Genomic DNA, 22,940 nt, shown 5'->3' on the forward strand with positions numbered 1-22,940 from the left:
CAAAATTTAAAACATTAAAACTATCACCAGGTTAACTAATGTCTGTTTGTACTATACCTGGTCAAGTAAGCATATAATTATCAAAAGTGGCATATCCTACAGAGCTACCTGACAGCAGCTGACTGGAATCCATTTTTATTTGTAGACGTTGAGGTCTGATAACTGAACTGTATATCCCAAATACAATGCACTGTCTTACTGTACGAGTCTTGTGATGTTGTGTTACATCTTTATACTGTTGACAATAAAACCAAGTTTAATCATTTTAACATGATTGTCCAGTTAAAGTTGTAAAAGGTCCTATAAAGACTTTGTCAGGTTATGAGGTACTAACAGTCAAGTTCCCTCAGTCAAGTTCCATGATGATGTGTTGATGTAGTGTTGTACAGGACAACAAGTACACTGCAGAAAAAAAACCTTGAAGACTGCACGGCATGGTTTGCACTGACAATTAGAGGGACATTTCTATTCCTTAAGCGCATTTGTTTGACGAGATCAACAAGTAATGGACCAGGATGGTGGAGTACTATGTCATAGGATCAATATAGTCCCTCAATGAAGGGAGGGACATGTAATGGCGTGTTTAGAATGACCATTTCAGTTATCAGAATTTTACCACTGCAAAAATATTCAGTACACCATTAAGGGCAACCTTCACAATGGAAGGGGTAAGTGCAAGATGGTACCTAACGTTATTTAACATTATCTTGAGAAAAAGGGCGTTTTATGAAATTTTAGTTTTAATTGATATATTTTAAAATTAATTCATTAATAAGGAATGTTATCAATAAAAAACCATTTGAAACTAAAATTGTACGTTTTATACAATTTATATAACCATGTTATTTAAAGAAAAGTTATATTTATCAAATGTGCTTATGCAAAAACGGTTCTAAATCCTACGGAGTTAGGACCTTTGTGACTTTAAAACAATAGGATAAAAGTTTTGGAGCTAAAAATTTATATATCTTTCAACTTTTCAATCAATTCAAAGGTTATCATATAACTCTTAATGTATTTGCAGATTAATATTAAGCTTAAAAAACTTAAGGCGTATCAAACAAATCATCAATTTTATAGTTTGCATTTGTTACACATTCTTTAGTTGATAAATTGATGAATATTTGATTGATTGGTTAATTAATTGATTAATTGACTGACTTCAGGGAACAAAACAATATGAGTTTTAAACATATATTCTTCATAGAAAGAAGCACAACTTTAACATTCAAACCAGTTCAAGTATAAAGGTTACAAATAAAAGTTTTGTTTTCAATAAAATAAATCAGAATACATATATAATGTGCTAATTGCAAACACAGATATCTTCAAAAAAAATTGTGTAAAGGAACTGTAACAGACATATTTTCATTAGACTGCATTAAAATAACCAAAGTTACAAATATTATAAAATACATAAGCTTTAGCTTTATAGATTCAATAATATGTATACAATCTATTAACACGCAAACTCAAACAAAAGGTACCAGAACATGCCTTTGTCGCTAAAATGCAAAATATTTCAACAATTAACAATAACTGCCTAAAGCACCCTAAATGCTGAAATTTAAACATTTCCTCTTAAACAATAAATTCTATGGTGATATGCATGTACAGAAAATCTCTAAACAATATCTTTAAGACTTAACTGTCTTCATGAAAAATATGAAAAAGTGTATATGTGCAACAGGACTATAGCTATGATGACAGTAATATGAGTAACAGGTAGGGGGACAGTAGTTTTCGTATGTAACAATTTGTCTAAAATTAGCAGTAAGATTTTTTTTCTAGATAAATAAAGTATCTTCGTATATAAAAGCAAATTGGTAAATTTAAATCTAACGGGACATATTGAAATCATTACACTGCTGAGAAAGTAATTTCTACAACTTTTTCTATCAATGTCCTTGGCGCACGGGAAGCACGACTTTTATTCATATATTATACTAAGTAGGCGTGGCCAAGACTTAAGACCTGTCGGCGTAACAAAGCAACGGTGTGGTCGAATATCGAAGTACAAACAAAAGTGCTCGCGTACTACTCAGTATGGAAAATAATAAATCCTAGAAAATATTCATAATGATTCGGGCTTGTGGGATTGTTTCGATCTAACGAGAGGTAAGCAAGACAAGAGGTCTTAAGGTATTTATGGATATCAAAATATAGGACTACACTTTGATCGATTGCTAATTTGATTTTATCACATCTTATAACTAGCTAATGGAGAAATATAACCAAATATGCGTGTACATGTAATCATATTTTAAAACAAAACATCGTTGCAATTTGAACAATACAAGAATATGTTTTTCAACTCGGCAATGGGACATTGATGTATTATGAACAATGTTTTGAAGAAACTGTTGTGTAATTGGTGACAACATAAAAATTGTTATAAATAACATGCCTAAGGCCCCTTAAAGTTGGTGGAAGCGGCTGGTGCTTAACGGACCCGAGTCCGATATTGCAAAGGTGTCTAGTGGTTGACAAGTCGTGTTGTTGTTTACCTTATTTTTTTTCGCAAAAATTACGACCTTATAGCATGATAAAAACATGAATACGTCAATGTTTTTCACTTTTACTAAACAAATAATAGTTCCGATGATTACGGGGTTTTTAGTGCAACTCTTTCTTGGAATGTTCGATGTTTTTCAAACAACAAATAACGCATTTATACCAAATATTTCAACTACAGCAACGTTACCATGATATGCACGAGAAATGCAAGCACGAGATTTTTGCGCAAGTGTCCTTTCTGCATTTAATTTCTTATTTTGTACGCAAATATATATACATGTATTCTTTTATTTTTAGATAAGTGTTTACAGTACCAAAACAACCGTACATAAGATTTTTTTAATTATTGTAAGTATCTTGCAAAATGTCATATTTTATTTATATAGTGGCCAATTAGAAATTCGTTGAAGTATATAAACTTATAGGCCTATACTAATTTGCATGTTTAGCTGCACTTTTCGAGAAAGATGGAGATGTTGTTTTGACACACACTCGTGGGCTACGGTGTCTGCTTTTGGTAAACCTTTTTGTTAAGTTTTCGTTTTTAGTCATTAACTCCAATACTAACAAAGGTTTAATATTGAAACTTCTTGTATTGGTGCACCTTGAGGAGTCCTACTTTTCGCACCAATTTTAAGGTCAAGGTCATTGTGACCAGAAATAAGTATTACGTTTAAGTCTTTTTTCTAAGAAACTACTAAAGCTGTTTAATGTTAACTTGGTACACTTGTTTAATCATTAACATGTGATGCTATATAAGATGGGCAGATAATCCTAGGATTGCAAAATTACCTCCCTTTTTCGTTGACAGATTTTTTTGCACTTGTTAATTTTTGTAAAGGTTAATTGCCCACAATTTGCTTCATTGACGTGTCTGTAAAATTATCGCCGAGTTATATTTTGTAGTTTTCTAAAAAAACAACAACAATAACAACAAATCACGTATATAGACTTCTAACTTGAAAAAGTTGTTAACTATTACTGTATAAGGGCAAGTAATCTGATAAAGCAATTTTTCAGAATTATGCCATCCTTTATACTTCAATGGTTTTATCATTCAGTCAAGCCCTGAGAAAAGTGGAGCGCGTTGCTTAGTTAACAGCATAATTTTGTCTTTTCTAAAGTCAATTTCTCAAAAACTGTTCTAGATCTATTTGTTGACTGTTAAGGTTAAACTAGTCTGCTAAGCATGTTTTGCAGAATTAAATCTTGCTTTTTTGTCTACATAGATCAATTCATATTTCAATATCAAAAACATTATTTATTCCAAGCAAATGACGTCATTGCATGCTTTATTACTACAGTAGAACTTTACGTCATTTTGAACTAAGCGGAATGAACAGTGTGACAGTGAAGGTAGGTAACCAGGCTGTATAATATTTTCCTATCATTTCTATCTAGAATACTGCAATATGCATTTATAGTGATTTTCAGAAGAATCTGTGCGATTATCATTTATGTTAATTTAAGTTGATTGGTCTTTGTACAACATATTTAACAAGAAAAGCATTGATGCAAAGCATCAAAGGGCGTCCAAGCGAGAAATGCAGCAAGTGAAGATGAACTAGTACACATATGATGACAAGATATTCTTATAAACTACCAGAAATGTATACCACTTATGAATGAGCGGACGAAAGACATTGTTCATTATGAACTTTGATTGGCATGCTAGAGATTAGAATATTACTTGTTATTTCTTTATGATCGTGGTTATTAATAGCAACGGATATACATGTATGCAATCATTTATAATCCATATGTGTAACGCATGATCAACACGTACCACACATTTGTCCCTTATTATGTACATGTTATCGCTATTGGCGAAGACCCCCTTAAGGTATCTGTTCACACTTTAAGTGAGTAAAAATATGACACTGGTTATATTACCATGTTGATCATGTTGAGCATAATTGTTTATTATACAATAATTGTAATATCTATTAATTTTAATTTAAAAAAAATACAAATTTTATGAATATTGTTTTCTTTTATTCTTTTATGTGCTATTTTAATACTGAGTTTTTACTACTCTTTTTTATTAAAATTGTAAAATAAATTTTAAGAATTCAATTGTCATATTGACCGACGATTATAAGTCAAAGCTTAAGCTACAGTCTCACTTACATCCCGGCAGAGCCCCGGTAGACGTCCGGGGTGATCCGGGAACGACCGGGGTACGACCGGGAACAACCGGGGTACATCCGTAACTCTGCCGGCAACGTCCTGGATGATCCGGGATGATCCGGGAACATCCGGCATTCGATCCCGGATGGAATAAAATATTTAATATCACCGGGGTGGTCCGGGATGATCCGGGAAGGTATAGCTTTGCCGGCATCATTCTTAGCTCTGCCGGGAACGACCGGGGTGATACCGGGAAAGCACCGTAGCTCTGCCGGCACAAACCGGGGATGATCCGGGGTATGATATAGCCGGTAGAGCTACGGTAGAGCTACGGTAGAGCCCCGGTATATGCCGGCAGAGCCCCGGTAACTACAGGCAGAGCCCCGGAGGATAAAGGTAGAGCTACGGTTGATCCCGGTAGAGCCCCGGTAGAGCCCCGGCAAAGCCCGGATCATTTCAAAAAAATAAGGACAATTTTGTGATGATTGAACTTGTTTGTATTAAAAGCCTTCCCATTTCCCTTCTATCCAGTATGGCATAAGGATTTTTCAGAAAATCATCATGAATTACTATTCTGGAACAATAGATATTATATTAAATAAAAATTATGTATCAAAGTTATCATTTTCGGGCGTTTTCAATCCACCGGGGTTCTACCGGGGCTCTGCCTGGATCGTCCTGGGCTCTGCCGGGGCTCTGCCTGGGTCGACCTGGGCTCTGCCTGGGTCAACCGGGGCTCTTCCGGCGTCATCCGGGAACGACCGGGGAAGCACCGGCATGAACCGTAGCTTCACCTGGGCTCTGCCTGGATGATCCGGAGCGCATCCTGGGTTGTTAGTAGGGAACTACCGTAGTGCTGCCGGGGTAAGTGTGACCGCAACAATAATTTCATCCCGGATCGTCCCGGATCATCCCGGTAACTTACCGGGATGGTCCTGGGCTCTGCCGGGAGTAAGTGAGACCGAGGCTTTAACTGGAAAAAGTCAGTAAATTATGGTTTATCTTTCAATATATAATATTGTTTATTCTTAAACCATGTACATGTACATTGTATTTTTCTTTATCATTTTTTAAATTATCGATCAATTGAATAATTCATAAAATCTAATTTGTAACTTTGAATAATTCCTCGGCATCTTTACTAAACACGGATAACAAATTGAATAATTAAATAAAATGTTTCAAAGTTGATAATGTCATTTTAATACCATAAAAAATGTACCTTTTTCTCAATTATTGTACATATCACGGATTTATATTACATATAAATCCGTGTACATATTTATTGTTTTTATCTCATATAGATAAAATGAAACATGCTATTGTTGTTTTTTTCTAATTGTAACGATATCAAACATCTACTCCAAAACCGGGAGAGACCGGACAATATAACGTGTGGTACTATTCGCCGGTCACTAGTAAATCCTGGTCAAAATAGACCGGGAGAGACCGGCATTTACCGATAGGAGTGATAAAAAGATATATCTATAAATAGGTTTTTGGAATATTTAGGTCATCAACTGATCATTCTAGGATACATGTACAACAATAACATACCATGACATGATAACCGACTGTGTACTACAAAATGATAAATAAAAAACCCCGAAGAGCGCGATTTATTGACGGAAAAGGTTATTTCATTTGTAAATGTTTGCATTGCGAAAATTCATTGTAACATATCGCGACATTTCATTCTTATTTAATAATCAAGCACCCTAATACCGATCGGAATTTTCGGCTTTTATTATGACCGACTAAAAGGCTCGAGAAGTTGCTGTCGCCCTTTCACAAAATCTGATCTCATTCCATAAGAGCGCCGCGCTTCGGCGCGGACGCCAATAACGCGACGACTATGGAACGCCAAATCTACATTATACTACAGAACAATCTCCTACGCAGTGATCTCCCCTTACAGGATTACTGGCCGTAGCGTAATTTGACTACAGAAGAGACTGTACAACTCGAAATTAGATGTCGACGGAAAATAACACATTTGCTGTTCAAGATTATATCAGAACAATAACACAAAAGACTGAAAATAATTAATGAACGAAAAACTAAAATTTGAATACGATCATTGCTTTTAACACAGGTGGCGGTTGCATTGTGTATTCAATTCTAGCTTAGTCAAAATTTGAAGAAAAATGTTATCAAAAACTCATTTTGATGTTACTTAAGAAAACATTGTACTATTTACGGAAACTTAGGCAAGGAAATGGTCGTAATCAAGTAAAGGTCGGATGGAATTAAAGTACGTTTGCTTTAAACAGGTCTACAGTTATGGAAAAGGACTTACGGACCCGCTTGTATTCTTATCTATCAGTACCAACACCGTCTGCTTTGCAATCATTTTTTTATCAATTATGTTATACATGCTATAACAATACTGTATACTTTCAACGTAATTAATTATTATATATTGTATTACAAACCTTCCATCAAAGACTAATTAATGCACTTTAACCAATATTTGTCCCTCAGTAGACGTTACATAAATGGCAAAAAATTGCACTGCGCTATCTTTCCCAGTATGATAAAAATAAACGAAAGTACATGTATTGCCAAATCAATGCTGCGGCCAAGGGGCATCCTTGTTCTGGAGACATATCTATTTTAATCTGTACAGTAGTGTTCTTCCTTTGCCATTTACCTTTATGCTCTTAAAACAACCTCTTAAAACCTCAGTGAAAAAAAGCTAATATTGATTAACAAAGTTATCGTGATAAATAAGTCTATTTTTGCCATAAACGGGACAACTTCTAGATAATAAAAAAATCATCAAAGGCGAAAACGAGCTCATTCGTTATAGGTAAACAAACAAACTAAAAAAACCCTAAAGAAACATACTAGTAGATTATCGTCGGTTTGAGGCAATATAACAATAATGTTTTTAAACGTAAGGTATAAATAATTTATATCGACCGACCTTGTTTTTCCAATATATATAGATATATACGACCCTCCAGATGTTGTTTGTCAATAATATGTAAAATATCTTTATACATTTATATTCTATTCTTTACAGACGTTTTAAACTGATATCATTGCTTATTTATAGCACAGCAAATTGTATATTAAATGGTAAATGTGTATAATATTTATAGTTTGTAATGGTTAAATGATTACATAAGATATAATATCCTGTTTGTCATGTGGAGTACATAAAGCAACAAACTTTATAAATATTGATTTTTAGCACAATGTCCGTTCTTGCTTTAACACGTGTGCACATATAATGAAATATTTTGGATTTATATTTCTTGCTTTAACACGTGTGCACATATACATGTAGTTAAATATTTAGGATTTATATATGTTGTTTTCTCAGGATAACAAAGTAAAAAGAAAACCGGGCATGGCAGCACAAGCATCCAGGCTGTACACAATTATCGCCATTGGGCTGTTTGCTGTTCTATCAGTGGCAGTGGCATTAACGGCGATCACTGTCACACGAAACTCTGTTACGTCACGTTCGACGTACACGGACGGAGAACGGGATGGGAAGAAGTCGTGCCCACTGACGGCAAACAAGTTACGTGAGGCTCTACAGAATGTATGTAAGAGTAGGGAAGATCTGTTACTGAAAGTGTCGTTCGATGGGGAACAGCTTGTTTGTGGAAAACCAAGTACAAAAGAGAAAACGTCGGTAAAGCCTACTGTAGAACTAAAACATGCGGATAAGGTACACATAATTTTATTATGTAATTGTAGAAAACACATTTACAATGAATCAACCATATACTAGTATCTACATTTATATCTTAACGTATCATTTGGGTGTTTATTAACAAGTTTACAGTAAATCAGCCAGGGGCCAGTTGCTCAAAGCTCTGTTAAATTTAAACATGGTTAGTGGATTTTACGGACGGTTAAACTTACAATGTAAAATTATGAACATTTTGAAAAAAAAACACTTCAAGGCTATGCATTTATGACTAATATTAAAAAAAAACAACTGAAAATTGTAACAAAAAGAATATGTACATATAATGTGCTAAATTTCTGAAGACCAAGTACATGTTAAATCTTTCGAAGGTTTTACGCACATTTCATGAATGGAAAAATCCTGTATTAAAGCTACCAAAGTTAAAACTTCATACAGAGCAAAACATTTATTGAGAACCTGTGTGATGCATAGAAATACAAAAATATATAAAATATCGGGGCTTAATTAGTATGACATAAAGATGGAGTTACAACCCTTTCGCACCAAGCAGTCGATATGCACTTTTTTCTTCGACGCTGATATCAGTTTAACAAATGTTCTTCTTTTTTGTAAAGATAAATCTTATACATGCATCTGTTATTATAGAATACTCGCAAAGGTTGAAGAAATACTTACAAACGACATTTTCTCTCTTGTCACAAAATTTTACGTCAAATAGACATGCAAAACTTTCCATTTTTGATAACACTTCCTGCAAGTATTATACCCCTATGTGTTAATTTAGTTTGTTATTTCCAATTTGTTGACAAATCTTAATAAGGACATGTTGCTTTTTTAAATGAGCTAGTTGCGGACGCATACATATATATATATATATATATATATATATATATATATATATATATATATATATATATATATATATATATATATATATATATATATATATATATATATATATATACACACGCGTATATACATGTGTATATAATTACACATAGTTATATCGTAATTTATGGCCAAGGGAAAAAAGACAATTATCAGAGGACTGACATTTATAACAACATTTATTATGTGTTAAACGAACCCATTATCAAATCGTTTAACATCGGCTCTGCCCGTATGATTCGGATTTTCAGGCGGAAAGCTCACTCAGTGAATGAGCCGCGTCATGACAAAATCAACATAGTTTGCGACCAGCATGGATCCAGACCAGCCTGCGCATCCGCACAGTCTGATCAGGATCCATGCCGTTCGGTTTCTCTACTTGTAATAGGGTTTGTAGGCGAACAGCATGGATCCTGATCAGACTTGCGCGGATGCGCAGGCTGGTCTGGATCCATGCTGGTCGCAAACGCACTATGTTGGTTTTGTCATGACGCGGCTCAAATATATTATTTCATAACATTCACACTTAGTTCAGTACTGAAAGTTTAGTACTGGAGATAAATTATATGGTTGTTGCTTTCTGTATTATTCTTAATTTGAACTTTATAATCGACGAAAGTAGGCCTACTTTAGTGAAAATATAATAATTATTTCATTGCAGAATGCACAGTATACAGTTTTGATGCTAGACCCTGACGCACCTAGTCACTCACTGGAGGGTTTGAACTTTTATCTCCATTGGGCTAACATTAACGATATCGTGAGTTACTTCAGTAAGATTATGTAATTCTTCACGATATTGTTAAATAGTTACAAGTATATAAATAATGTAATCTTGTCCATATATTGCTTTACATGTTTGAATTGCGTACTCTTCAATATTGTAATAACAATTAATTAAACAGACCTTGACCTTTCTCCACTGGCTTACTGGTCAGTCTGTCCCTTTGTATATTTGGGGGAGCATCAAAAGCTGGAATGGACTGTGAATCCGGCGTCCCGGGTTCAATTTCCGGACTGTGCAGGTCACTTTCGTTGTGATTGATCATAAAATATTTTCTTCTGTCATTCGCACTGTACCATGTACAGAAGTAATATTATTTCCTTGCGAAAGTGGACATAGTTCTGATAAACTGCCTGAAAGCCGACCCAGGAACAATGCGAGTGACTGAACTGTGCTCTGGTGAATTTCAAGCGGCTTACTATCGTGATCCGGAGAACCACCACTAAGTCAGAAAAAAACCATGGGTTACATTTGGAGTTGTCATTAATTCTACATAATTATATATATATTATAATTGTGCTGTTTTATCTCTTTTCATTCAGCGGGCAACAAAATTGACTTGAGGAAATCTTAATCAAGTAACCAAAACTATCAACATAATTGGGCCGTGCCATGACAAAACCAACATAATGGGTTTGCGACCAGCATGGATCCAGACCAGCCTGCGCATCCGCGCAGGCTGATCAGGATCCATGCTGTTCCTACTTGTTATAGAGTTTGTAAGCGAACAGCATGGATCCTGATCAGACTGCGCGGATGCGCAGTCTGGTCTGGATCCATGCTGGAATGTTGGTTTTGTCATGGCGCGGCTCATATTATTTTATGACAATGTGTAACAGCACAAAAACGAGTATTTACATGTTCTGTGTTTTTACCTTACAGGTGTTTCAGAATCATCAAAAGGCAAAGGCGGGTTCAACTTTGATGAGTTAGTTCATTTTATTGTTGTTTTTTAAGCGTAAACATTCTTTTTCCCTTAGATTTTAATATTTTTTTCTTTCTTATTCTTCAATTCTTATTAATACAGATTAAAACCAGCTCTGACACTACTTAATTAATATGATAAAGGATGGGCGGCAATTAGGGTGTTCCGAATGGACGACATGTATACGAGTTACGGAAAGTGACGATGTTTACCGACTTATACAATTGCTAGGCATTCGATTGATTTTCCAAATTTAAAGCAGGGCATATCCATTACAAAATCTTTTTTACCTTAAAAATATTTAACTAAGATCTCAATTGCGGGTCACAAATGAGCATATGAAATTTCTATGAATATATTTATATGTGTTAAATGCTTAATAAGTGTTTCTTCGCTGAGGCTGCACAGTGTGTTACGAGTGTCATATCGCCTTTATAGAGTGTTTATTTAATTAATATAACGACGAGGGTTTACCGGCTGATTTTTATCAGGCAAAGCTTAGAGATCATGCCGCGCGTAATAATATGTGGACTGCTAGTGGTCCTAGCGACAGGAAATAGTTCGCAATGTGTAAGAGACTTGAATATTTATCAATTCTATTCAAAGTTTAATCTTATAAGTTTGATATTTTCAAACTAGTAGGAGGTAAAATATTTCGTTCACTTCATTTCAAATTCAATGTGTATTGATGAAGAGTCTAATATATAAAGCTGGGGTTTACTAATAAAGCTTAGGGTGTCTGATGAAGTTAAATTTATCAGATATGCAGTTAGTCAATAATAGTCGATGTAATGACTATTTCCAAATTAAAAATGAAAAACATAGACAATACGTTGTTTGTTTTACACTTTTCAGATTATATGGGACCATCACCGCCTAAAGGAACTGGTGCCCATCGTTATCAGATGATAGTGTTTGAATCTACGGAACAAAATGGTAACATTGAACTGGACCGGGATATAACCGACCGGAAGCACTTTAAGCTGTATGATTTTGTGAAGAAGAATAATCTTTGCAACATAGTTGGGCTTTTTGAATTTACAGTTGCAGCAGAAAAATAACTGAAAATGGCAAGAGTGGAGAATAGAGTTGAGTTGAGAATCGAGAAACTACTTAAATTGTTTATCTTTCATTTTTGTAAGGATAATTAGGTGCTGTACTAACACTAGTAGTATATAATAATTTCAAAATAGGTCATTTACGAAATACATAAGGGACAAAAAATGTTGAGATACCAGAAATAAGATTTGAAAAAAAAACTAAGCTAGGTGAAATTAGATGTACATCAACAACGTCATCTCGGGGTAGCACTTTTGTTAAAGTTTTACATGCAACATCATGTCCTATCAACCATGAATGATATTTGCTTTTAACTTCACACACTTATTTGAGAGCATAATAGTAGGTCACTTTCCAAGGGCCATAACTCTGGCATCGATTTTGACATACTGGCCCTTTTTGAACTTAAAACAAATCTTGGTTTAAGTTTTGCTGTAAGATCAATCTTTAAAACTTATGGAGGTATTCACTTGAAACTTAATATATCATTAATTTTCAGGATCATTGATTCATGCTTTTTGAATTACAATTCAAGGTCACTTTCCTGGCCCATAACTCTGGCATGGATTTTGAATGAAATAAGCCTTTTGTGAAATTGGCAAAATTCTTTAGTCTAGGATATTACTCATAACTATTTGTATTTTTGAGAATGATACCTTCCTCCTTGTCAATGCTTTAATAATGTAGGCACTGAAATAGTCAAGCGTGCTGTCCTATTGACAGCTCTTTTTTTGGATTGGGTCTTTCTTTAGCCAAAGAATTGCACAGTGTCTGCATAATATTTACTTGAGCATAAAAAATGTGATTCACTACCTAGATTATTTTGAAAAATTACAGGAAAATATGATAGTGTTTAGTAAAAATGAAAAATAAATCTGCCAGTATTATTAATTTTATGTTTTGGAAAATTTCACATTTATATATTGGGAATAAGAGGGAAACGAGCGGTCCTTGGCCAGCAATGAACATAAGATTATGTATATACGGAGGACTTTTTATGCATAGAACTTTTCAAATATGATGGCAATAAAACTATTTTATAATGTTATATGACTTTGTTGATCTTTTATGTTATGAAATTTTCAATGCATAATTCATTAGGTCAAAGTGGGGATGGGTCTTTTTTGTTCCTACGGCCAGGGCTTCATTAGTAGACGTTTAGGAGTCATTTATTCCTGACTGACTTATGGCATCAATTATACAATGCTTTTCCTTCTTTACCTACATAATGTGGCCTCCAATAACATACATTCTACAGATATATTCATACTATTTACAACTCGTGGAAATCTATGAGCCAATGTGTAAAGCTACATGCTAAATATCCAAGCTCTGGGCTTTGCAGTTTCCGAGGAAAAAAATCTATGGTGTCCTATTAGGGTCATCATGAACGGCAAAAGGTACAACGCCATGACTAACAATACCTTTCTTGTTTTTTTCCTCGGAAAAAATCGAGCTAAAAGCAACAAGTAGCACAACTTTAAATCTCTCTTACATTTATTAATTCCACAGAGCAATGAAACAAAAACAAATTTACTGATTATATGCAGTTTTGCTTTGCATTTTGCTAATCATTTCATTTTACAACTGTTTCTTCATTTTTTTCTTACAAACTAGGAAAAATTAAACTGAAACGCGTGTCAAACAATTGAAACAACATCGGCATTATTATAAGCTGCAAAATCATTTTCTTAACAAGTCTTGATTCGTACTAGATGGTATTTAAATCAGAGATTTTCTTCTTTGAATTTTTTTCTATTTTTTTTGGTTATATTTTTCAGTTTTTTTCTTTGAGTTCCTTTGTTGGATCACACTAGCAGGACAGCATTTATACATCCATCATTTTCGGGGTTATTTGTAACCTGTGCATATTTTCCTGAAAAACAAAAAGAAAGAAATGAAATGCACTCTCCATTCATTCATTCATTACATTGAAAAACAAAATTTTGTTAATTTCTAAGCTAGTTTAAAAATCTTACATTAAATCAATGAATGCATACATACTCATATTATGTCAATTTGAAGATGATTTTTTTCATGCTATATACTTTTGATAAAAGATTGTATATATATGTTTAAAAGCAAAATAGTTAGCACCAAGGAAAAACAGTCACCAATAACACATGGAAAACCTGCAGATTTCACCTATATCTCTTCTTAAACCATGGTCAGTGGGGACGTGTACTTGCCTCTTTGAGTACAAGTAACTCGTCAGTACTTAGTACTAAGCTGAAATTTTTGTTCAGCTCACACAGGTAAATTCCGAACTTATAAAATTATAAATAATAATGTCACTATCCCCTAATTAAAGCTAAAGATTTTACAAGACAAATTCCAATAACACTTGTTTGGTAGAATCTAATGTTGTAATTTAAAGGGATTCCACTATGGTGTTTTGACTGTTCAGGACTGAGTATAAATTTTCCTATGTTAATTTCCAGTCCCGATGTAGCTCTAGACCAATAACTTGTGTGTAAAATCTTGGATCATTTGCTCAGTCTTGTTCTTCTAAAATAATAATTCTAACTGAACAATGACCCAAAATTTAAAAGCATTAAAACGCTTCACACACAAATCATGCTAGGAATAGCAAAAAAAAAAAAATAATAATAATTTTTCAGTATATTTTTCTACTATCAAGCTGATCTATGTAACAAATTCAAATTCAAGTTTTTAGGCGTTTGGACCTTAGTGAAGTTCCTTTAATTACAAGCGGAAGTTCAAGATAAAATAAAACCAGAAAATGTTACCAAATCTTTTAAATCTATGTCAAAAGCAGGATTTTCATTATTAAAAGATTGGCAATCAATATCATCGGTTGAAATGCTGTTATAATCAGTTATATTTTCAGCCTGAAGATTAAAAATATCACCATTTTCCCTTGGCCAAATCGGTTAATTTCGACGACTAACCTATTGCCTAAGATAAAAATGAAAACCCAGCAGAAGTGATCAGCATAGGCAGAAGTAACAAACTTGATCATAAAAAGACATCCTATGATCATCTGATAATATGCAACACTTACCCCATACTACTTTACCACTCTGTGTGACAAGTCCAAGTTCACTAATATTAACCTGAAATATAGAAAGAATATCTCGATTTTGAATCTTGATTTAGTTTATACAGAATTAACTTTAATTTGATTTTGTAGGAAGCTATATATAGAATTTATTTCAGTTTGACTGTATAGGGAGCTACACTGTATAAAGCCACTCTCAAATCTGTTCCTGCAACATTTGATTGTTTTTGTTTCACGGCACACCAACACAGTTTAGGCCATATGGCAAGGAAACAGGAAAGATAATTTCGTCTAACCTGAGGGGTTACAAAAAGCTACACCAGTGTTCAAAACCACCTCACCTGTTGTAGCTAACAGATGCATAGATCCCAGTAATCTGGACCTACTTAGTCGCCTCTTACGATCATGTATGGTTAAACAGTGGCTGTAATTCTGATGCCTCAACCCAATTCATGTAATTGAACTATAAAATTTTATCAAGAACTCACCAGTTAGGGGAGAGATGTTAATAAAATAACTAAAGACTTAATGTTTTCAAAATCATAAAATCTCTGGTTGATAATGAGAGAATTATTTCAGTCTATTTTTTCTTGAAATAATGAAGATAGTTATAAGTACCGGACAGTTTAATCTCAAAGACAGATAAAATACATGTAGAATACATGAAACCATTTGACAAACTAGCACACTGTCATATGATATGACACATATAATTTGTATTAATTTCATGGCCAAATTCAACAAGGTTGAGTCTGTTTTTCTACATATACAAAACATGTATATAATATATAAATAAATGTATTATATTGTTTGCTTTTAAATGATATTAAAGCCATGTGCTGGCAAACCTTATATATATTAAAAGCAGCTGCAGTCACTTGATACTAACGTACTAAGATACTAATTTTCCATTTAAATAATTTCCTTTTCACTGCAAATAGCAAACAGTGACCAATGTAAAACCAAGTTTGAAAGTTTTACCTCAATTATGGTACCCTTTGTGAGAACACCTAAAGATGTGTACAGTGGTGATGTAGGATTTTTCTTCACACCAATGATGGGGAGATGAAATGTAGCCTTCAGTTCAGGATGTGTAACATGAGCTTTATTATATCTAAGACCCTGAAGTACAAAAACAGAAGATATACATAATACATAACAAGATTGCTTTTCCTTATTTTATTTTTTTTGCTTTGTAAATTTCTCTTATTTCACAATGGGCAAGATGAATGGAATTAACATTTGTTATCTAAAATATGTCTAAAATTTCCTCAAGATTTTTTTATCAACATGTGGAAGTCTACGACTTTTTCTAGTTGATGTCGAAAATCTGTGACAAAAATTGGTCAACATCATGTTGTAGAACGTCGATAAAACAGCCAAATTGAGCCTTAATATTTTTCTATACTGTAAATGAAAAGAAAATCCATAAACAGTTACAGATACATATAAATTTTTAACATGAAGATAAACTGAATAATCTAACAGTTTACCATAGGTCGTATAAATCTCTCAAATTTTGGTGGTTTTCGTGTAAACCCTTCACCAACATAGCAAGCTTTTGTCACCATCCTCTTCCAACCTTTCCCTAAAATAATATATTCACAATATCAATATACACTGGTCATGTTCAATGCAAAATCTACAGAAAAGAAGATATTTTAGCAGGTCCTTGTCCGGTATATACGGTATTAAGTGTGGTGCTTCAACACTTTTTTTAGTCTCACTCATAGACATATACACAATGAACCTGACAAAGAATTAGGCCCAGTTTTTCTTACTACTTTTCTACACCTTGTTTATACAATGTATTATAGCCGCAAAATTGAGAAATAAACCCAAAGAATTATTCAGAGCTTAAATATTCATAATAAACAACCAACTGTCAAGATCTGATTATAGAAAATGTCAATTGTACACTTATTAGTCAGAAAAAATTACACTTATTAGTCAGAAAGTGCAAGATAGATTTACTGATTCTGAAATTCAAGAGTTATTTCCCTTAGACCATAGGATAAGAAAATAGTAAATAAAATTAAATTGTTTAAGGTGCTTATAAAACTTCTCTTCTTCTGAATCAAATTACTATAGTTTAAACATATATATTTTATTCCTGAAAATACACAATACATGGTATACAGATCCAGATATATACACAGTGGAAATGGATTAAAACTAAAGATATCTAATCATATATAAATTTTTCTCCAAATTTACTTTCGACTGTTATTTAACTATTGTTTTCACAACTACTGTTATATAGCAACAAGATGTCTCACTTAATGTGGCATTTATGACCAAAAGATTACAATGACTGTGTTTGATTCTTATAGGTTGAATGTTTAAGCCACATAATTTTAGCAAAATCTAATTCATGGACATTACAAATACAATAGTCAAGTTCCTATGATATAAAGCTTATTATTTTTCTTTTTTTTTCAAAATTAAATACTTTTCATTATGAAGCTGGTTTTTAAAACAAGGCATTTTGTAAACTACTACTTTATTCTATGCTAACTTACGTCTAGTTTTTCCTGATTTTATAACCTTGAACACTTCTGTTTCACTCATTCCCTTAACTTTTGGTAGAGGTACTTCCCATTTACCCTGCAACATAATTTGGTAAAATATATAGCATAAAAGATACATTACAAATAATTACATGATATATGTATGGAATACTTAGTTACGACCACAATTTTTTTTTAACTTTTTCAACTTGACCATTTTGATCGCTTTAAAAGAAAAAATGAAATGAATGAATAATAAAGGCAAAACCTCTATATCTATAAACAAGAAGAATATAACACAAGTTTCATCTATTCAGGGAGGCAAATAAAGATTATTTTGTTGATTTTTCAAAATGACAATGTTGTAACTAGTGACTGAAGACCACCATATCCAACTAAATGTTTCAGTTCCAACATTTGGCTAACTATAGCAACTTCTAATCAGTATGTTCTTTACTTTCAGAATAAAGTTTTTTGTTTTATCCAAATAAGATTAGTTCAATGACACAAACTTTTGACCATCATAAAAAATTCTAACAGTAAGCAGGCACCTTACAGACAGACCAACCTGTCCTATGTACATCCTTTTATTATTGTCAAAAAATTCTGCCAAATACCATTTTAAGAGATACAAAGCTGACACAAAATTTTCACAACGGATGACCATGGGGTTAACATTATTAGAAGTTTTTCATGCTGTTGGCCCATAAAAATAAATGTAGAATATTGACAATTTACCGCTTTCTCTTTTCGTTTCTGTTTTATCATGTTTGATAATACTTTGGCCCGGCTCTGACCCTCTCTGTCGAGCAGATATGCTGGAACAGCACCTTCAGGAACATTTTCATCAGTTTTTTGTTTTGTTTTTCTCTCTTCATGCATTTTTATAGTCTTTTTCATTTGTATCTTCTCTGAGTGTCTCTGTTTATTATATAGCTTTGCTACAAAACAAAAAAAAAATAAAATAAATTAGCTATACCCTAAAATAGACGCTGGGGCTAAAACTAGGAGTATATATAAGGTTCATTAAGGTTTCTTTTGTTTTTTTTATATTTAAGTTTTTACTTCTGAAAAAGTACATAGTGGTTTAATCCAGGAGATAAAAGAAATTTGTTTAAGACCTTAAGACACATACTTATTAACAGTTTCAACACTTTTTAAATGAACAGAACATATAAGAAAGAACTAATTGAAATGTTCTCACATCTTCAAAGTACATGTATTTTACTCCTGACATCTGAATAATTATTAAGTTATTAACAAAGACTTGTCTCCAAATCTTTTGAGAGCCTAAGAAAATCTTTGAATTTAAATTCCATATGCCCATAGATAGATTTGCTCAATCAGGAATAATCTATTATCTTGCCTTTTATGCCCCTCAATTTCTTTGCCTTCTTTGCCATTTCATGAGGCTTACGCCCCTCCTTCTTCCTCTTCCGTTCATGGTAGTCAAGTCTGTAGCCATGACGCTTTCTGTGAAGTTCAATATGTTCATTCTGAGGCTGAAAAGGTACAAAATTATTAGAATTTCAGTTAGTTATTTACAAAAAGACTTTGGACCACAGTGATTGGTTACTGAATAATTTGTTCAGATTAACTGATATGAATATTCTTTGAAATTATTGTTGATATTAATTAATAATTATTTAAGTAGCAAAACAGGAGAACTCTGCTTTAGGGTTTGAACTATAATGCATGCAATTCCTTATTATATAGTCCAGGAAAAAACTGGTTTATGTATTGAAAATTTCATGCTTATTAATATTATTTAATCACAAGAGCTTTCCAAGTCATAGGTAGCGTCTTATTTCATATTATAAACATTTTATATATATTGTAAACTAAATTGCTCATGTGAATGCATTCGTTTTCAAATATTTCTTAATATTCCATCTCTTTCGCAACAGAACATTGTTGCACTGGAACTTAATACTATAAAATAGAAGTTACATTATTCAGTCAGAAATGGGTGACAATAACAAATTTAAAGTTCACTTTGTCAGACTTTTATGTCAAAATAGCCAACAATTGTTTATGTTGCCAGCTGCAGGTGATTTTGTGACAGACGGTTGATGACAAGTGAAGCATTTTTATTTCTTGTTTCAAACTGAATGAAGTTTTTTTTAGCAATAAGATATACTTAGAGCAAAGGGGTGTTGCAAGACCTTTCACAAATCTGTAGTATTCAGATACAGTATGTGAGTATTATTATACATGTCATGACCTCTGATTGGCTGTAAATTACCCCTGACGGCGAAGAGCGAATTGGGATTCTGGGTGATTCAGCCATAGGAGCTGTATGCAACATTTAATAGGTGAAACTTATTTGTTCATTAGACAGGCATGTTAGTGCATCCCCATCTGATGTACAGACATCTGGATAGAATAGTAACTTGCTTATTCATGCAACGTTCTACAAATCATAATGTATGCTGGGGTAATCATTAAGTTCTCCTCATTGTCTTTATAGCAAGCTCACACAGCGAGCTTTACGGTAACGCATATCATAATATACCAATGTTTTAAAACGGAAAATGTTAAATATGGTGTCGAGTGAATTGTGCAGCCAAAAGTGTGCAGTTCTGAGTGTATTGAAAACATAAAATGTGTAAAATCATAATGTACTATAATTTCAGTCAAAGAGCTCGCTTTGAGGCGTTGCCTTATTCATATTATTCATCGTTGCCTTATTCATATTATTCATCGTTGCCTTATTCATATTATTCATCTGGACCATAATGATGGCATATATCCAGAGACATAGATGACAGAGATAAGCAGCTCCTATATACTCCATTGAAATATCACTCATGCCTATAAAAAAGTGGAAAATTAGGCATTTTGTAGCAAATAAAACTTAATGGATGTACATTTGATCCTTTAATATTATGTACCATTTGAAAGGTAAATCTTTCATCTATGGCTGCATGTTAAAATATTGGTAACTTTCCATGCCTTTCACTTAGAAAAACATGGCAGAACATAACCACTGAGCCAGTTTTTTGTCATATGAATAGTTTTGTAACAAAAAATATTAAGTTGTTCTCTTTAAAAAATGATACAACATTTATTTAAATGGGAACTGTAAATATTTTTACCTGCAGCCATAGACAAATGCATAAGCTTTCAGAAAATGTATTATTTTAGTGATAATTTTACTGATTTTGATATCTGGTTAATAAGTTTTACTTGCTACAAGTTTTAAGTTTAGTAGGCACGCGTGATATTTTAACTGGCTAGGAAGTAGCCTATCTCTGTTATCTATGTCTCTGCATATATCTGTAAATGATGAGGTTAGATCACTTTACTGGTCGGAGAGATAACTCCGACGCATAGATAACCCTGACACTTGATAAATATAATTGTTTTAGCTTTGTTTTTCAGCAAATAAGCACATGATCACCTAACAGTATAGGAACAGGACAGAATGTGATGATTTGTTATAATTTGGTAGACTTTTTAATGTTTTTCAAATAACCTAAACTTTTTGTAGGCAAAAACTGCTTCAAAACGTTCTTTTTACTAAATTTTGAAGTGGCTAGCCGTACGGGCCCGTACGGCTAGCCAAAAGTTCTAGCCGTACGTGAGTCACGTACGACTAGCCAGGACACACTGTATTGGCTAGCCGTACGGCACATTTCAAAAATATATGGAAGGCGAAAGTGCATATGTTAATTATGACTTTAAGCGAGGATTTTAGTCAAGAATGTTTACTTTTTAGAGATTAATCGACGTGTTAGCTACAGTAAAGAATGTACGTACTTTGTCATCTCAAGACGTCGAGAAAAAATAGCGTTTTGTTGCAATTAAATAACATCAATTGAAAAAGTTAACAAAATTTTGATAATTATCCTTTTTTGTTTCATTAAATTTAATTTTTAAATTGATAGAAAAAAAACAAAAAAAAAAAAAAAAACACACCGAAAATAATTGTTGTCGGTCTCTGACAATTGCGTCAAATACCGACGGTATAGAAGTTTGTCCATCGTCCATCATTAAGGAAAGTTTGCATTATTAAATTATTTTTCCTTTTCACCGTTTTATTTCATTCCCCTCCGATCATTATTTATTCGATCCATGTGCTTAATTAACAGATTTAACAATTCATCTTTCATACAAATCATAAGCATGAAAATTAAGGACGTTATAACATGCAACTATAAGACACTTAATTTTATTAAGATAGATTATACAACGCTTACTCGAATTCATTTTTTTTTTTGCAAATTTGCGGAGCATCTTTATTAAAGTGAACACACTAGGACAAATGCGGAAATTTGATTAAAATCGTCGTTTAAAGACACAAAAATAACATATGCATTTTCGACTTCCATATAATTTTGAAAAGTGCCGTACGGCTAGCCAATACAGTGTGTCCAGGCTAGTCGTACGTGACTCACGTACGGCTAGAACTTTTGGCTAGCCGTACGGGCCCGTACGGCTAGCCACTTCCATTACAGTAAGGTAGTTAGAAATGTATTGACCACAGGCCACTGACTTGGGAAAGATTTTTGAAAAATTGTTTAAATATTTACAAAAAATAGATAAACCATATAAGATGTAAAAATAAATTATTGATGCTGATTTTCCAGTCATTTTTTCCTTAAAAATTAAAGTGTCGACTTTATCTACTGTTGTGGGGTAAAAAGACCATGTTTTGTATACCTCATTCAAGACCTTAAAAAAGTACCAGATTCCATTTTCATACATAGTTTTTGTGGTGTAATGTTAAGTCTTTGAACTGAACTTTGTTTAGGTGGTTCAATATTTAAAATATACTGGAAGATAATTAAAATATTGCAAAAAATATGTGATTTAGTGTCGGAGTTATCTCTCCAACCAGTATATTTCAAAAAAAAAAACACGATAACAAATATTTATCTTTTATTACTTTAAAAATATTCACAGCACGGTATATTATCTACGAAAATGCTAAGCAATTACCATTTTGATAACAGTTCAGTTCAAATTAGGGTGAAAAACAATGTTGTGAAATTTTAATGCCTTGCTCGTGTTGTTGTTGTTTAGAAAGGAAGTAGTTATTGCGCATGAGCATCTTTGATAAAACACCGAATCCGTCCTTATTCGTATGCCTAAAGCGGCCTACTAATTGACGGACTCCGGTCTATAAAGATCGTTTATTATGTACAAATCGACGGTCTCTTAGTTAAACATACTTGATATGAAATGAAAAGACTAAATAACAATTGTTTATTAGTGTCAATATTTTTCGAAAAGGCATTTAAGCATAAATGAAAAGTTTATTTTCTGCATTACAAACGCGAGACTCGATGCTTTTTACTTTAATAGCTTCAAGCACATAGAGTTTACTACTTTTTTCAATGCTGTCAATTTTATCAAGTCGGGAGTCGACCTAATCAATTCGGGAGTTCATGGTTTTCATGACCTCCATTTTAACTATAGCCCAAGTTGGA

General features: G+C 33.1%; 2 protein-coding genes across 6 annotated transcripts; one reads left to right on the forward strand and one right to left on the reverse strand.

Annotated features, from left to right (window-relative positions):
• The first annotated feature begins 2,001 nt into the window (after window positions 1-2,001).
• LOC132748478 (protein D3-like) lies at window positions 2,002-12,824 on the forward strand. 5 transcript variants are annotated; one of them, XM_060738103.1, is made up of 7 exons: window positions 2,049-2,118; window positions 2,815-2,865; window positions 3,789-3,873; window positions 7,979-8,332; window positions 9,867-9,965; window positions 10,872-10,917; window positions 11,770-12,824. In XM_060738103.1, exons 3-7 carry the CDS (start codon window positions 3,805-3,807, stop codon window positions 11,973-11,975), a joined length of 774 nt encoding a protein of 257 aa, XP_060594086.1. In that variant the 5' UTR covers window positions 2,049-2,118; window positions 2,815-2,865; window positions 3,789-3,804; the 3' UTR covers window positions 11,976-12,824. The 5 variants fall into 5 exon arrangements, with proteins under 5 accessions (XP_060594089.1, XP_060594090.1, XP_060594086.1 ...); XM_060738107.1 differs by lacking the exon at window positions 3,789-3,873 and having other exon boundaries at window positions 2,029-2,118; XM_060738104.1 differs by lacking the exon at window positions 2,815-2,865 and having other exon boundaries at window positions 2,089-2,118.
• A 624-nt stretch (window positions 12,825-13,448) lies between these two features.
• Window positions 13,449-22,612, reverse strand: LOC132748477 (ribosome biogenesis protein NSA2 homolog). Its single transcript, XM_060738102.1, has 8 exons — window positions 22,450-22,612; window positions 18,872-19,007; window positions 18,244-18,446; window positions 17,518-17,602; window positions 16,489-16,583; window positions 15,977-16,117; window positions 14,999-15,050; window positions 13,449-13,849 (listed from the first exon to the last, which is right to left on the reverse strand). The coding sequence occupies exons 1-8, from the start codon at window positions 22,450-22,452 to the stop codon at window positions 13,782-13,784; spliced, it is 783 nt and encodes a 260-aa protein (XP_060594085.1). The 5' UTR covers window positions 22,453-22,612; the 3' UTR covers window positions 13,449-13,781.
• Window positions 22,613-22,940: the final 328 nt, after the last annotated feature.

This window comes from Ruditapes philippinarum, unplaced genomic scaffold (genome assembly GCF_026571515.1).
Source record: "Ruditapes philippinarum isolate M1 unplaced genomic scaffold, ASM2657151v2 ctg9779_1_1_1_1, whole genome shotgun sequence".
Classification (NCBI taxonomy): domain Eukaryota; kingdom Metazoa; phylum Mollusca; class Bivalvia; order Venerida; family Veneridae; genus Ruditapes; species Ruditapes philippinarum.